This window comes from Hypanus sabinus, chromosome 7, assembly GCF_030144855.1.
Source record: "Hypanus sabinus isolate sHypSab1 chromosome 7, sHypSab1.hap1, whole genome shotgun sequence".
Taxonomy (NCBI): domain Eukaryota; kingdom Metazoa; phylum Chordata; class Chondrichthyes; order Myliobatiformes; family Dasyatidae; genus Hypanus; species Hypanus sabinus.
In genome coordinates this window covers 36,620,353-36,638,134 of record NC_082712.1, presented here as the reverse complement: position 1 = coordinate 36,638,134, position 17,782 = coordinate 36,620,353, and the positions used below count along the sequence as shown (strand labels likewise).

Here is a 17,782-nt window from a genome sequence, read left to right as displayed (position 1 = left end):
TGGTAGGTGAGGACAAGGGGAACACGGTCCCTGCTGTGGTGACGGGAGGATGGGGTGAGGGCCTAAGTGCAGGAAATGGTGGAGATGGGGGTGAGGGCATCATTGATGATGGCAGAAGGGAAACCACAATTCTTAAAGAAAGAGGACATTTGAGATGTCCTGGAATGGAAAGCCTCATCCTGGGAGCAGATGCAGTGGAGACGGAGGAACTGGGAATAGGGAATACATTTTTACATTTGGCAGGGTGGGAAGAGGTATAATCAAGGTAGTAATGGGAGTCAGTGGGTTTATAGAAAATGTCAGTGGACAGTCAGTCTCCAGAGATGGAGACCGACGGCAGCTTGAAGCGGCCACTCCAGAGCTGTTTATCTGTTATTTGTGAAGCGGGGTGCCATGCGCAATCGTAATCGGATGAAAAACGGACATGGGAGCATGGAGGAACATCTGAAAATCTCAGGAAAACCTTCCGTCGTTGCTGCTGCTGCTGTGAGGTCCGGGTCTCTGCTGGGAAGAACAGGCCCTGAGTCCTCGGGGTCGCGTTGCTGATGGCCATTGGCGGGGCCGTCTTAATACGCTTGGCGGAGGATGGTGCTTAGAGAAGCTGTGCCGGAGGGGATGTTCGGAAATTCGGAGGTTCGACGGACTCTGCAAAAGTCCGCTGCAATCAGGTCGCTTTCACTGTGTGCCGTGTCTGCAAGGCTGGGTTCGACAGAGCTTTCGCTCATGTGCTGTGTCTGCGAGGCTAGATCGGGCGGCACCGTGGAGGTCCATAGCGGGGGTATTCCGTTTTGCTGGTGGCGTAAGAGGACGAGTCTGTTGGGACCCTGGGAACTTCCAGAAACTGTGTGGTGGTTTCTTTCGAACTAATAGTCTTTTGGCATCTTTGGACTATTTCTATTGTGCCCATGGTCTGTTTTTTTTAATCAATTATCCTATTATTTGCACTGTTGTAACTGTGTAGTTTTGTGCAGGTCTTGTAGCTTTAGTTTTTGGTCTTGTTTGTCTGGTGGGATTGGAGCTCCTTTCCGGGGAACGTGCTAGATGGTAGCGCGATATTAATACGCAGCAGCCTCTCTGGACTCTGGATTGGGGATTGCCAAACGTTATGTAGATTTTCTGGTGTAGTCTGCTTTGTCATGCGTTTTTGTGATAACATTCTGGAGGAACGTTGTCTCATTTTTTAACTGCATTGCATTTGTGGTTTCTAAATGACAATAAACTGAATCTGAATCTGAATCTGAATCTGAGAGATTGAGAAAGGGGAGAGAAGTGTCCGAGATGGACCAAGTGAATTTGAGGACTGGGTGAAAGTTAGAGGCAAAGTCCATAAAACGAGCTCAGCATGGGTGCAGGAAGCAGCACCAATGTAGTCACCAATGTAGCGAAGGAAAAGTTGGGGAGCAGTACCAGCATAGATTTGCAGCATAGACTGTTCCACATAACCCACGAAGAGGCAGGCTTAGCTGGGGCCCATGCGACTGCCCATATCTACACCCTTGGTTTGAAGGAAGTGGGAAGAGACGAAAGAGAAATTATTAAGTGTGAGCACCAGTTCCGCCAACCACAGGAGTTTGGTGGTGTTGGGGAACTGGTGAGGTCTATTGTCAAGAAAGTAGCGGAGGGCTTTGAGGTCTTATTGATGGGGAATTGAAGTGTATAAGGATTGGACATCCATGATGAAAATGAAGCAGTCAGGACCGGGGAACTGGAAGTTATTGAAGAGGTGGAGAGCATGGGATGTATCCCGGATGTAGGTGGGGAGGGACTGAACTATGGGTGATAAAATGGAGTCCAGGTAGGTAGATAATAGGATCCCACTGCAGCTGGCAGAAATTCAAAGGAAAATATGCTGAACGTGGAGATGAGAACAGAAGATCGGGGAATATGATTGAGGACTGCATCAACCAAGGAGAGAGAAAAACACCTTTTCCTAAAAAGAATTTAGATGTCCTGGAACAAAAAGCCTAGTCTTAAGATCCAGAGATGCAGGGGAGTTGAAGAAAGTGAGAGAAAGGAATAGTGCCTTTACAAGAGCACAAGTGGGAAGACATAGTTTAGGTCGTTGTGGGAGTCTGTGGGTTTTTAGTTTGCCTCCCGAGACAGAGAGATCCAGGGAAAAGGGAGAGAAGTGTCAGAAATGGAGTAGAGATTTTTGCTGTACATCGACATTCTGACCACAATGGCCATCTTAAGCTTCTGGCATTTTAAGACTCTCCCATTCTCACACTGCCCTACTTGTCCTCAGCCTTCTCCACTTCCAGACAGATGCCATAGACAAATTAGAGGAAAAGCAACTCACACACCACACCTGGCTAATCTACAACCCAAATGTATGGGCACTTTTATTTTAAAATTTCATTTATTTTAAAATTTCATGTGACCTGCAACCTCTATGTTCCATTCTCCCTCCTCCAGGTTTTCTCACCTGTGTTTTTAGCAAATCATCCCCCTAGCCCACAGATGCTTTCCCCTCCCCCAGCTGCCTCCCACTCAGATTACAGCACCTGCAGTCTCTTGTATCTTCAATAATTGGCTAAGAGTGACTTGGTACATTTAATGGCCCACCTATCCAGTTTTAGCCTAGATTGGCGAAGGTGAAACTTTTCCAATAGTTTCAACAATCAGCATTACATTTTTAATTACACTGAAATATTAGCTACAGTTTTAAGTACAGTTGATGTGAGGTGTTCAAGAGTATAGTATTAGATTGATTTACTTTAAAAAAAACATTCGAAAAGCGGCTGGAGACGCTCATGGAGTGAGTACCGTTTTGGATTCGCTCCATAACCTTTACTTTTTTTAACCTTTGATCACCCTTATTCAGTTTATTTTTACCTATACCGAAAGTTTCTTTATTCTTTTTTTTGGATTTACTGCCAAAAGTTTGTTGTGAACTTTTGAAGAAATGCAAACAGAAATGTCTCTCAGGTCTAAGGTTCGGGATCCCGGACGTAATCTGAACGGTAACGGAAAAAAGCAGGCTCCGACACAACAAACTCAATTAACTTTTGAATTGTTTATGGAGGTTTTGGATAAAAAATTTGCTGAACTACAACAATTTTTTAAAGAAGATATAAAGGCTTTTCAAGAGTACATGGTTAAGACGGATTTAGTAATTAAACAGCAACAAGCTCTTATTACGTCTCTGCAAGAAGCTCGGAAGCGAGATTTGACTATTGGAAAACTGCAACAGGATTTAATTTCGACCATTAAGCTGATGGAAGCCCTTAAAGCCAAGAGTGACAATTTTGAGAATCGGTCCAGAAGACAGAACTTACGTATACTTGGTCTTCCAGACGGCATAGAAAAAGATGACCCTTCGAAATATTTTGCTCAACTTTTAAAAGAAGCGTTTCCGACGATTTTCCCGAATGACCCCCCTTTATTGGATCGGGCACATAGAATTCGGCGTCGATCACCGAGTGTTACAGACAAACCTTCAGTGGTAATTGTCCGGTTCCATTATGTACATGACAAAGAACAAGTTATAAGAGCAGCTCGTCGGGTAGGAATGATTAAAATCAAAGATTTTTGCTTCCGCCTGATCGAAGATTTTAGTCCAGACCTTTTAAAAAGAAGGCTTCTTTTTAAACCGTTGATGGCTGAATGTTATGAGAAAAATCTGAAACCTGCGCTTCTATACCCTGCGAAGCTTCGAATTTCTCCGTCGAATGCTCCACGACAGGTTTTCCTTTCAACTTTAGAAGCAAGAAAATATCTGGAGGAGAACTTCCCTATTGCTACAGACACCAGTCTTTAATAAATGAATGATTCTGATCGTGTAAGATGGTTCTCGATCTCTTAAACCAGAATTAAAATCTGGTTATTGGTGTAGGTTTATCCTACACTTTATACTTAAGTTAAAGTGTGTTTGCGTCATGTTAATTGTTTTGCCTTATACACTTTAATCATTTAACTACATACTTGTCTATTAACTTTGTTCCTTCGAAGGTATATTTTTAATTCTTTGAAGGTGAATTTTTCCTTGATTAAGATGGTGGTTTTTTGGAAAAGATTTTTGGTTTTGCTTAAGATGGCGTTATGTTTATATTTTTCGCGTTTCTTCCGTACAATGTATCGCTTATCTTAGCTTAAATATTTTTTGTTTTGTCTGGGCCAGAGCCCGAGTTATAATTGTTTTTTAGTGATTATATTTTTATTCTTTTTACAACTAACTATACTTAGAAATATGGTTTTTATTATAGCGATTTTAATTTTTAAAGTTGGGGTGATTCTTTTATATATATCCTTTTTATATGGAGTGTTCTTCAGCTGACATGGGGGTAGGATTAGTCTTACTTTTTCTCTTTTTAAGTCATATTTTGGCTTTTTCTCGGGGGGTGGGGGGATGGTCTGTTTTCTAATTCTATTTTTTTTGTACCAGTTTGTGTTAGTTTTTTTATTTGGGCTGTTTTTGAACTTCAAATATGTCTGTGTTGTCGTCACTTCCGGGTCTTCTCACTACTTTTGTTCCTCTTCCGGGTGCATGAGTTTATAAGTTGGTTAACCCTTTCTATACCAAAGGGTTGATTATAGAATTATGGCTCAGACCGTTAATTTTGTGTCTGGGAATACTAATGGTTTAAATCATCCAATTAAACGAAAGAAGATTTTCAAAGTATTCCAAAGACAATGCTCATATCATCTTTGTACAAGAAACTCATGTGAGGAGGGAGGACAAATTTCATTTTTTTAGATTTTGGCGGGGTCAACAGTATCATGCAAATTCGAATGCTAAAGTAAAAGGAGTTTCAATTTTTATTGACTCCTCTATTTCATTTGTTCAACATGATATTTTTTCGGATCTGAATGGCAGATTTTTGTTAATTACAGGTTTACTTTATAATAAAAAGGTTGCTTTGGTTAATGTTTATGCTCCAAATGTGGATTGTCCTGACTTTTTTAAGTCTTTATTTACTTCTTTACCCAATCTAAACGAATATGTTAATAATGGGTGGTGACTTTAATTGTTGTTTAAATCCTCTGATGGATAAATCTTTATCTATTCAGACTTTACCTAATAAGTCGGCCACTTGTATTAACTCTTTTTTGACTGACAATGGAGTTTTTGATATTTGGAGATTCCGGTATCCTAATGACAAAGAGTTTTCTTTTTTCTCACATGTTTATCACTCTTATTCAAGAATTGATTATTTTTTTGTAGACTCTTGTTTTATTCCATCGGTAATCGGTTGTAACTATGATGTTATAGCTATCTCTGATCATGCTCCGTTATTACTTTCTATGAAATTTACGGATACAGCTTCTAATGCTAGACAATGGCAATTTGACTCTACCTTGTTGCAAGACTCTGACTTTATAAAATTTATGGAGGAGCAGATCGACTTCTTCTTCTCAACTAATTCTACAGATGATATTTCCTGCGGAACACTTTGGGACACTTTTAAAGCTTATATACGTGGACAGATTATTTCTTATTCTTTTGATTTGAGGAAACGTATCAAGATGGAAACTCTTTTATTGGTTGATAAAATTAAAGAGATTGATAAGAAATATTCGATTGCTCCTAGTAAGGAGCTGTACAAACAAAGGGTTGAACTTCAAATGGAACATAGTTTATTACTTACATCCTCGATTGAAAATCAATTAATGAAAACTAAATCTGATTTTTATATACATAGTGATAAATCTAGTAAACGGTTAGCTAGTCAATTGAAGAATGCTCTGGTTAAACATCAAATCACTAAGATTGGTCAGCAGAATGGGAATCTGACAGTTAATCATGATGAGATAAATAAGGCATTTCAAGATTTCTATACCTCCCTGTATCAATCTGAATTTCCTCAAGATTATAATACCATGTCTGATTTTCTTGGAAAATTAAATTTTCCAAGGTTATCATCTGATGATCTTTTGATATTGGATACTCCTATTACGGATGTAGAAATTAAGGGGGCTATTTCCTCAATGAATTCTGGGAAAGCACCGGGTCCAGATGGTTATACAGTTGAATTTTTTAAATTTTTTTCCGCTACTCTTTCCCCCTGGTTAGGTAAGGTTTTTGAGGAAGCCATTAGATTAGGGAATTTGCCACAATCTTTTTATAGAGCTTCCATTTCTCTAATATTGAAGAAAGATAAAGACCCTACTAACTGTGCTTCTTATAGACCTATATCTTTATTGAATGTAGACTCCAAGATTTTTTCCAAGTTACTGGCATCTAGATTGGAGAAGGTATTACCCAAAATTATTTCAGATGATCAAACTGGCTTTATTAAAAATCGTTATTCTTTTTTTAACATTAGGAGATTGTTGAATATTGTTTATACTCCCTCACATGATACTTCAGAATGCGTGATTTCATTTGATGCGGAGAAAGCATTTGATAGAGTTGAATGGCCTTACTTATTTAATGTGTTGGAGAAGTTTAATTTTAGTCCGATATTTATATCATGGATTAAATTGATTTATCATACTCCAGTAGCCTCAGTGTTTACCAATAATCAAAGATCTCCCTTTTTTCGCCTATTTCGGGGCACTAGACAGGGATGTCCTCTTGGTCCATTACTATTTAACATTGCCTTAGAGCCTTTGGCAATTGCCATCAGACAATCACAGGATATTTTGGGTATTAATCGTGGGACAGATATTCATAAGTTATCTTTGTATGCAGATGATTTATTACTATTCATTTCTAACCCGGAGAAATCCATTCCAGCAGTTTTATCATTATTGGCTCAATTTAGTGAGTTTTCTGGGTATAAGTTAAATCTTAATAAAAGTGAATTGTTTCCATTGAATAAACGGGTCCCAGTTTATGGAAATTTACCTTTTAAATTAGTTAATCGGTATCAGCTTATGCTTTGGGTTCTATTTTAGGGACTTCTCTCCCTTTTGCTCTTTCTAAATTGCCGAAACGAATTGACAACCCGATAGTTAAACATACATTGCGTATATGGTTTCAATTTCGGAGATTTTTTGGGTTGACTCAATTTGTTTTAAATAGTCCTATTGTATCTAATTGTTTTTTTCACCCCTCCATTATAGATCAAGCTTATTCGGCTTGGAAAACTAAGGGATTACTAAGATTTTCTGATTTATTTTTAGATAATTGTTTCATGTCTTTTGAGCAATTATCCAACAAATTTAACTTGCCGAGATTTCATTTTTTTAGATATTTACAGATTAGACATTTTTTAAGTTCTGTACTCTCTACGTTTCCAAATTTTGTGCCTTCAGATACTTTGGAGAGTTTATTTGAATTAGACCCTTTTCAAAAAGGGCTTATTTCAAAACTTTATAATATAATTATGAAGATACGTTCAGAGCCTCTTTATAAGACTAAACAGGATTGGGAAAGAGAGCTTAGTTTTAGTATTTCTAGTGAGAATTGGGATAGAATTCTTCAATTAGTTAATACATCATAGGTCGTACATAGGGCCCATATGTCCAAGGATAAATTAGCTTATTTTTACTCTCATATAAGTCCTATTTGTGATAGATGTCATTCTGAAATTGTGTCTTTAACTCATATGTTTTGGTCGTGTTCATTTTTGGAGAAATATTGGAAAGATATTTTTGATATTATTTCTGCGGTTTTGAATATCGATTTACAACCTCATCCTATTACTGCAATTTTTGGTTTACCAGTGTTAGACTCACTGCATTTATCTTCTTCAGCCCGTCGAATGATTGCATTTCTAACTCTGATGGCTAGAAGATCTATATTGTTGAATTGGAAAGAAATTGATCCTCCCACTGTATTTAATTGGTTCTCTCAAACTATGTTATGTTTAAATTTAGAAAAAATTAGAAGTGGTACTTTTGAGTCTTCTATTAAATTTGAAAAGTTATGGAGACCATTTATTCAACATTTTCATATGATGTAATATGACCCTGTGCCAAGTTCATTTGATTTCCCAGCTTTTAGCTTATGTATTTTGAGAGGACCGGAAGTGACGGCATTGATGAATACTTATTTTTGTGAGATATTATAAACAGCCCGCTTTTTTTTTTCCTTCTCTTTTTTTTTGTTTCTTTTTTCTTTTATATTACTTATTAGTTATAGTTATTAGATTAGATTAGCTAGTTCTGCATTATATAAATTTTTTTTGTTTTTTTTTCTTTCTTTTTTCTGTTTTCTTTATATTATACATTATGAAATATTTAGATTTACTATGTCCATACATATATCTTATGGCTTATGTCTTGGTAAACTCATTTATATTGTAACTATTATGTATGTTTTTTTTTTCATATGTAATGGAATGTGTATGTTGGTAATTTCTTTATCAATATATCATTTGTATTCTGTCCATATTACTAATATCAATAAAAAGATTTAGAAAGAAAGAAAGAAAAAAAACATTCAAGTAAATCAAATGAAACCTCAGATTAAAATTAACAAACAGACTTAAAAACATGTTCTGGTTTTATCCATTATTCACATCATCCTAGATATTCTGGTCACGTACAGGTACAACAAACCATCAGTACGTTTACCTGTGATCCCACAGAATTACTTTCTGAACGAGTTAATGGATTTACCAAGACAGAAGTCTCAGAAACATATTACTAAGGCATGCCCATCAGCAGACTACTACTCAAGCTTAGCTTTCTCTCACTGGCCTTTCACCTTCATTGTATCTGACTTCATGTCCAAAAGCAAATACAGGAAGAAGAAAACTGCAATTGTTATGAAGGCTGAGACCAGATCAATTTATCATCCCCAGAAACAATCTGAGGAAATGGTCCACCTGCTGATTGTGACTAGGCCTAAGAGGGCAGTAAAATCCATCTACGAAGTACAATATAAATGTGGGGATCATGGAGGAACCCATGAAACCCAATCATGTAAGTTGTACTGAAGAAGCACGTTGAGGAAGTTTACTTTAATAATCCAGACATAGATAAAAATTTTATGGAAAAAGGATTTATTTAAAAATCATGTCAATTCAATTTTCATACTATTAAATTAATAAGACTTGCTTTTTTTTATTCTTAAAGTAACCTTTTCCTTAACAGGAAACACACCCATATCAAATCCAATACTGACTCTACAGCTAAATAACATACTTTAAAATAAACCATTACATCACACACTCATTTATAACCTGCATTACATATTAGCCAGCACTAAAATAGTTTCTCAATAGAAAACAGCTGAACTGTCTTATAATCACTCACAAATATATTACAAAGCTCAACTAATAGCAATTATTAATGTAATCCTGATTCTAATCCCCCTACATTTCAATAGTTTTCCCCAAACTATAACATGTTTAAACTTAGAAAAAATTAGGAGTAGCATTATCGACCCTTCAGTTAAACTTGAAGAAACTTGGAGGCCATTTATTCAACATTTTCATATGATGTAAACTGACCTTTTCCGAACCTTTCTCAATAACTTTTTGCTTGCGTATAGCGGAGCAGAGTTAATGACAAATAATGATTTTAACCAATGAAACATGGCAGACCAGCTTTTGTTCTGTTTTGGGTTTTTTGGAGGTTTTTTTAGTTACTTTCTTTCTCTTTTTTTCAAGTTTACTTTTTTTACTTTCTTGTCCTGTATAAAAAATTTTTAAATCTTTTTCATGTTCAGTTATTATGAGATTGGGAGGCTAGATTACATACTCAGAGTCCGTTTCTATATAGGTTAACTGTTATTAATGTAATTCCGATCTCTTTGTATCATTATCATTATTATGTTTATCTATTTGAAACTTATTAAAAAAGATTGATAAAGAACTAATAGCAATTACACACTATTAATTTGAGAACACACTGGTTCACCATAACAAAAGTCATCGTGTTACATGCAAATGAAAAGTCATAAATATCATCTATTCCCGCCCCCCCCCCCCCCCCCAGGGAACTGTGATGTAAGGATTAAGTAATTGAACTAATAATCCAAAGGTCTGAACTAGTAATCCAATCACACAGTAGCTGTGGAATTTACAGTTAGTTAATTAAATTGTCTGAAACTGTAAAGAGCTAGTTTCAGATATAATGTCCAAATTCCTCAAGAGTAATATATTGTTCTTCCATCTGCCTGCACAGGTCTCCAGTCTGGAAAGTTAATTGTTTTTCTCTTTTCAGATTCTACATGATATCAGTATTTCCAGTTTTCATAACATATTGTTGTTGTTTCCTCAAACTCAGTACTCTCCAACTACATTCCCCAACAAATAACAATACTTGAATATTATTAAAATTAGAAAAGGATATTTCTGGATCTGTATATTAGGAATTTCCAAACAAATATATGATAATGAGTTGCAATATAGAATTCTTCATGCTTCCTTTATATGATGTACAATTTGCCATATTTAGATGAAATATTTTAAAGCTCCTTAAAACCATTTGGAAAGATTCCTTAATAACAATGTTTGAAAATTCCTTAACATGCATGAAGAACACAAAAATAATTAAATCTAACCTGGTATCATCAATCCATACCATGAAGCGAACAATATCACTGTGGCCTTTTAGAACCTGGAGTTGCGTGTAGGGATTCTGTGGTTGGTCATCGCTCAAGCATAGAACCAGTGACTTCTAAAACATTTAAATGATAAATATTATTACAGTCGAGTTCCTTACAAAAAGTGAGAAACTTGCTTGAATGAACATTCTAAAGAACATTTAAACAACTGAACAATACATTAGCAGTCTACAAAATTATTTTGAAAAATAATCCAAAGCATTAATGGAAACATCAAAATTCTACCAATGAATGCATGACTGTATTGATAGATCTTGTTCAGACTGAATTATCGAGTTCACTGATAATACAACAGTGGTTGGCCTCATCATCAACAACAATGATAAGACTGTGTACAGAGAGAAGGTAGAGCGGCTTGTAAAATGGTTCAAGCACAACAACTTGAGTCTCAACATGGACAAGACTAAATGTATCTTATTATTTCAAGTTCAAGTTTATTCTTTTTAACTATACACGTATACCATATAACCATATAACAATCACAGCACGGAAACAGGCCATCTTGGCCCTCCTAGTCCGTGCCGAACTCTTAATCTCACCTAGTCCCACCTACCTGCACTCAGCCCATAACCCTCCACTCCTTTCCTGTCCATATACCTATCCAATTTTACCTTAAATGACACAACTGAACTGGCCTCTACTACTTCTACAGGAAGCTCATTCCACACAGCTATTACTCCCTGAGTAAAGAAATACCCCTCGTGTTTCCCTTAAACTTCTGCCCCCTAACTCTCAAATCATGTCCTCTCGTTTGAATCTCCCCTACCCTCAATGGAAACAGCCTATTCACGTCAACTCTATCTATCCCTCTCAAAATTTTAAATACCTCAATCAAATCCCCCCTCAACCTTCTACGCTCCAATGAATAGAGACCTAACTTGTTCAACCTTTCCCTGTAACTTAAGTGCTGAAACCCAGGTAACATCCTAGTAAATCGTCTCTGCACTCTCTCTAATTTATTGATATCTTTCCTATAATTCGGTGACCAGAACTGCACACAATATTCTAAATTTGGCCTTACCAATGCCTTGTTCAATTTTAACATTACATCCCAACTTCTGTACTCAATGCTCTGATTTATAAAGGCCAGCGTTCCAAAAGCCTTCTTCACCACCCTATCTACATGAGACTCCACCTTCAGGGAACTATGCACTGTTATTCCTAGATCTCTCTGTTCCACTGCATTCCTCAATGCCCTACCATTTACCCTGTATGTTCCATTTGGATTATTCATGCCAAAATGTAGAACCTCACACTTCTCAGCATTAAACTCCATCTGCCAATGTTCAGCCCATTCTTCTAACCGGCATAAATCTCCCTGCAAGCTTTGAAAACCCACCTCATTATCCACAACACCTCCTACCTTAGTATCATCGGCATACTTACTAATCCAATTTACCACCCCATCATCCAGATCATTTATGTATATTACAAACAACATTGGGCCCAAAACAGATCCCTGAGGCACCCCACTAGTCACCGGCCTCCATCCCGATAAACAATTATCCACCACTACTCCAAACAAAACAGACCAAGGTGTGCAAAACAGTACATAACTCACACACAATACAAAGTAATATCACCACCACAAATGAATTAACAAATAATAAGCTCCATTTACAACACAAGTTAAAAGTAAACAGTATAACACTACTGGCGCTTCATACTTGATGTGACCTGGGTGGTGGCTGGGAGTTCAGTCATGTCACAGCCTTAGGGAAGAAGCTGTTTCCCATCTCAACAGTCCTTCCCATAATGCTACGGTATCTCCTGCCTGATGGTTTCAAGGAGACTGTTGGACGGATGAGAGGGATCACTGATAAACGGCCCTGAACATGCAGTGTTCCTGGTAAACAATTTGATAATTTGTTTGTGGTAATATTACCTTATTTGTTGTGTATAAGTTTTAGTTACTGTGTTGTGTACCTTATTCTGGAGGAACATTGTTTCTCATTTGGCGGCATACAAGCATACTGTTGAAATAACAATCAACTTGAACTATGGAAGGCTGAACCAAATATAAAGGAATATTTTGATCTGCATCAAAGGGCAAACAGCAGATATTTACTCCAAATGAATATTTATTTATCGATAGAGCACCTTAACAGGCCCTTCCTGCACAACTAGCTCACACTGCCTATGCAACCTGTACATCTTTGGAATGTGGGTGGAAACAGGAGCATCTGGAGGATGCTCACACAATCATGGGAATAACGTACAAATTTCTTGGAGTCAGTTATAGAATTGAGCCTGGGTCACTAGCACTGTAATAGCATTAAACTAACCACTACACTACTGTGCCATCCCATCATGATGAAAACAAAACATGTAATGATGACACTGCTATGGTGAGTCACTTGCAATTACTCCAGGAACAGATTTGATCAACTCCGAATGGTGGAGTATACCTTAGACACTTTGAATTAAAAATAAAATCTTTATCCAACTAATTAACAAAACAGGACACGTATCTAAGAATCCATATATATTAATAACAAGATGAAAGTTTTATCCCTCACCTCCACTGGTTCTTGCACATCCCTTCCTCCCAGCAACCATCGCAACATCTCTCAAATCTGCAAAAAAAAAGGATATATCAAATAAAACCAGTCAAGATCTAGTAGCTTTCAATTTACTCATACAAATTAATATCCTGGTTTGAAGAAAGGGATCTTAATTTTGTCAGCATCTCTGAAATGCCTGTAATCTTCAAATATCAGCAAGAACAGTCTGAATTATCTTATTGCAGCCATTTGCTAATGATATTGTGGCGACCCATTTCCTAGCGTATCCGAACCGACTCACAATTAGATAGCCTACGGGGGTTTGCGAGCACAGTGCTTTGGAGCCTCTGCGCCATGGGGGGCCGGTTGACAGAGGCTTAAAAGTGAGGCTGAAGTTTTTGAATAAAGTTTTTTCCTTCGACTGCAGTTACCGACTCCGTGTCGTAATTTTAGCGCTGCGTGTAGCACACCGCTACAATTGGTGACCCCGACGGTCCAAACGATTTTTGGACCAGAAATGACCGACGCCGCCTCTGTTCCTGCGGTTTCGTTGAAACTGCCAGGTTTCTGGACACAACGCCCGGACCTATGGTTCCAGCAAGCCGAAGCCCAATTCCACGTTCGCCAGATCACTTCAGCAAACACCTGCGACCACCCGAGCTTAAGTACAGTGCTTTCGACCGGGAACTGTTGGCGCTCTACCTGGCAATCCGGCATTTCAGGTACTTCCTAGAAGGTCGGCCCTTCACCGCGTTCACGGACCACAAACCGCTTACCTTTGCGTTTACGAAAGCATCCGACCCCTGGTTATCCCGCCAGCAACGCCACCTGTCCTACATCTCTGAATACACGACGGATGTCCGGCACGTCTCGGGTAAGGACAATGTCGTGGCGGATGCGCTCTCTCGCCCTACCGTTCATGCCCTTTCCCAAGGGGTAGACTTTGAGGCGCTGGCAGAGGCACAGCAGGCGGATGAGGAGATTCCGAGTTACAGGACCGCAGTCTCCGGTCTGCAGCTCCAGGACCTCCCCGTGGGCCCGGGTGAGAGGACCCTACTCTGTGACGTCGCCACCGGCCAGCCCCGTCCGGTCCACCAATTGTAGCGGTGTGCTACACGCAGCGCTAAAATTACGACACGGAGTCGGTAACTGCAGTCGAAGGAAAAAAACTTTATTCGAAAACTTCAGCCTCACTTTTAAGCCTCTGTCAACCGGCCCCCCCATGGCGCAGAGGCTCCAAAGCTCTGTGCTCGCAAACCCCCGTAGGCTATCTAATTGTGAGTCGGTTTGGATACGCTAGGAAATGGGTCGCCACATAACCCCCCCCCCCCCCCCCAGAACCGGCGATACACCCCCCCAATGTCCACAGTCTGGGCCAGAACCTGCTTGGGAGGTCGGCCTCTGCGCCGAGGCGCCTCAAACCGGCCACGCGTTTTCGACTCCATTCATAACTTGGCGCATCCCTCCATCCGGACAACTGTCCGGATGGTTTCCAGCAGGTTCGTTTGGCACGGACTCCGCAAACAGGTCAGTGAATGGGCCAGAACGTGCATGCACTGCCAGACGGCCAAGGTGCAGCGGCACACCAAAGCCCCACCGCAGCAGTTCCATCCCGCCCACCGGCGTTTCGACCACATTCATGTGGATATCGTGGGCCCCCTGCCAGTGTCGCGCGGAGCGCGTTACCTCCTGACTATCGTGGACCGGTTCACAAGATGGCCAGAGGTGGTCCCGCTCACCGACACCACCTCCGAATCTTGCGCCCGAGCCCTGATCGCCACCTGGATATCTCGCTTTGGTGTACCAGCCCACATTACCTCCGACAGAGGCGCCCAGTTCACCTCCAGCCTGTGGTCAGCTATGGCCAGCCTTTTGGGGACTCAGCTGCACCACACAACTGCCTACCACCCACAGTCGAACGGGCTAGTGGAGCGTTTCCACCGTCACCTGAAGTCGGCCTTCATGGCCCGCCTGCGAGGAGCCAACTGGGCGGACGAGCTTCCCTGGGTCCTACTCGGCATCCGCACAGCGCCCAAGGACGACCTGCACGCCTCGTCGGCCGAGTTGGTATACGGCGTGCCCCTGGTCGTCCCCGGGGAGTTCCTGCCAGCCCCAAGGGGGCAAGAGGAAGAACCCGCAGCAGTCCTGGGCAGACTTCGCGAGAAGCTCGGTAACCTGGCCCAGAACTGTAAGTTTGTGTTTGTACGAAGGGGCGGGCATCGGCCACCGCTGCAGCGGCCATACGAGGGGCCGTTTATGGTGCTCCGGAACAACGGGTCCACGTTCGTGCTGGACGTTGGGGGGAAGGAGGAGGTTTTCACGGTGGACCGCCTCAAGCCGGCCCATGTGGACCTGGCGCAACCGGCCGGTTTGAGGCGCCTCGGCGCAGAGGCCGACCTCCCAAGCAGGTTCTGGCCCAGACTGTGGACATTGGGGGGGGTGTATCGCCGGTTCTGGGGGGGGGGGGGGGTTATGTGGCGACCCATTTCCTAGCGTATCCAAACCGACTCACAATTAGATAGCCTACGGGGGTTTGCGAGCACAGAGCTTTGGAGCCTCTGCGCCATGGGGGGCCGGTTGACAGAGGCTTAAAAATGAGGCTGAAGTTTTCGAATAAAGTTTTTTCCTTCGACTGCAGTTACCGACTCCGTGTCGTAATTTTAGCGCTGCGTGTAGCACACCGCTACAATATAAATATAACTGAAAGTAGCTCAAAAGTGCTGTACATTTCTGTTGTATAATGCATAGTGCCAATATCATGTTTGGCAAGATCTTATACACATATTATAACAATTTATAATGAAAGAAAATCAAGATTGAGGCCCAAGGAATGACTAGGATTAGAAAATCCACCTTTTCTCTTTTAATAGTCTAAAGCCACTATAGAACCACAAATATGTTAGAAACACCTGAAGCTCCTTCACTGGAACACTATCAGAACAAATTTAGCAATAAATTAAAAAAATGCTTCAGGACAGCTTGATTGGAGGTCCTGTTTGTTTTAGGAATCAATTGGAAGAAAAAGGAGGACATAGGGAAAATTTTTTTAGTATTTATCATCCAAAGGAGAGGAACAAGAATCTAGAACCAAAGGAGAATTGCCATAAGGGCAATCCCAGGACGTAGCAAGAGAGTGGAGTACTTTCTTCCTATAACATGCTCACTGCCAGCACAGCAATCCCATCACTCCCTGTAACCCTTTCACATACCCATGAATTCCACTTTTTGCTTCTTTTGCCACCAACCTAAGCTGATAAATAATTTACAGTAGACAATTATCCTACCAGCTTATCTTTGAGATACAGGAAGAAACCCACCTGGTCAGAGACAACATGGAAAACACCAGGATTGCAGCCGGGTTTCAGAAATGTAGCAACAGTACCAACTGCTGCACTGCTACATCTCACTCAATGTCCCTCTAATTTGTAATGACCAATGTGTGCAAAAATCTTGCGCTGTGCAAGTTTTTGTCCAGTGACAACATGTACGCACTGAATTTTATATATAGAGGTATTCATTTTAACAGCTAGTAAAACACTGTCAATAAGAACTTTGATCTCATCTGGACTTGATCATTTTTGCTCTCATCACAAATAATACGTAGCAGGCCTGGAGCAGGTAATGAAGGATTTTCTTGCCAGAGATTTTACACACAGCCCATATATGATTTACTTGTTAAATGCTGTTTCAAAAAGTCAAATTTCCAAATCTCACTCCACTTCTTCCCACCTGCAAATTCTCTAGCAACTTTTGCAATGCGACAATACACGCAGGTAACACCAGTTTCCATATTGTACATAAATATTTCCCGTAGCTGCACGTTACTGGCCTCATGAACTTTCTGTGTAGCAGTTTCTACTGCTTCATTAAACCATTCCGTTCTTTTGCGCTTCACACCCTTCACTTCTTTGGAACTCGACATAATGAATCAATAATTTCTTCACTAAAAACAGTATAAATAAGCCAGACAAATCATCGCAAATTCCACGTTGTCTACACTGTCTGCATCAGAAGCCAGGAAAGGAAATGTAATTATGTACGATTGTGAAATATACTTAATATGCCAATGAGTTAAAGCGTGTGCTGTTTAAGTTGGTTTGCGTTTAAATTGGCTTGTAGCAAAAGACGAGCGCATGCACGCAACTTAGGAGGAACTTTGAACTCACTTCCATTTATCTTTATCTTTTCTATATACCTTATTTATTCAAATTATTAAGCCATTATCAATAACTCAATTATATTTTTCACTTGCTAATCACTCTAAATAAAACATCAATTGTCCACTTCCCACCATAATGCTGCCTGACCCACACAGCGCTCCCAGCAGCTCTCTTTTTTTTTTGTCTGAGGTCTATTGTTGTTTGCAGAAGATAATTCCACATTTCTACCACTCTCTGTGCTGATATCTTTGTACCTAATACGAAATCATCTATATATTGGTATTTTAGTTAAATTCAAGTTATAGCATGTGTAACTAAAGATCTGAAATAAATAAATAAATATTGTGCTCGCCTGCTTAAGTAAATGTAATTTTCCTACTCCAACATTATAAAATGAAGAGTGAGATGAAGCTCTGCTGCTTTTAAACAGCCTTTTCAGAACTCTGATTCTGTTTTCATTTGAAGGAAAAGACTGTTATCCATTTTGTGTTTGCTTTTTTGGTGTTACTATACAGTATCTAAAATATTGACTTCCATTTTCTGAAACATAATGAATCCATTTTGCAATCTTAGGCCTGGAAGTTTCAATTCCTATTGGTTCTGGACCAGTAACTACAAAAAAAATCTCCAAGTTCAATGTACACAGAAAACAGTAA

General features: G+C 39.8%; 1 protein-coding gene across 2 annotated transcripts in view; it reads right to left on the bottom strand.

Annotated features, from left to right (window-relative positions):
- wdr41 (WD repeat domain 41) overlaps positions 1 to 17,782 on the bottom strand; it is a 55,132-nt gene that overhangs the window by 25,717 nt on the left and 11,633 nt on the right. For both annotated transcript variants that reach the window (XM_059974494.1, XM_059974493.1), the window contains exons 2-3: positions 12,982 to 13,038; positions 10,400 to 10,515 (exon numbers count right to left, since the gene is read on the bottom strand). In XM_059974494.1, the coding sequence (XP_059830477.1) occupies positions 10,400 to 10,515; positions 12,982 to 13,029 (164 nt within the window). In that variant the 5' untranslated portion in view covers positions 13,030 to 13,038. The remainder of the gene's footprint in view (positions 1 to 10,399; positions 10,516 to 12,981; positions 13,039 to 17,782) is intronic.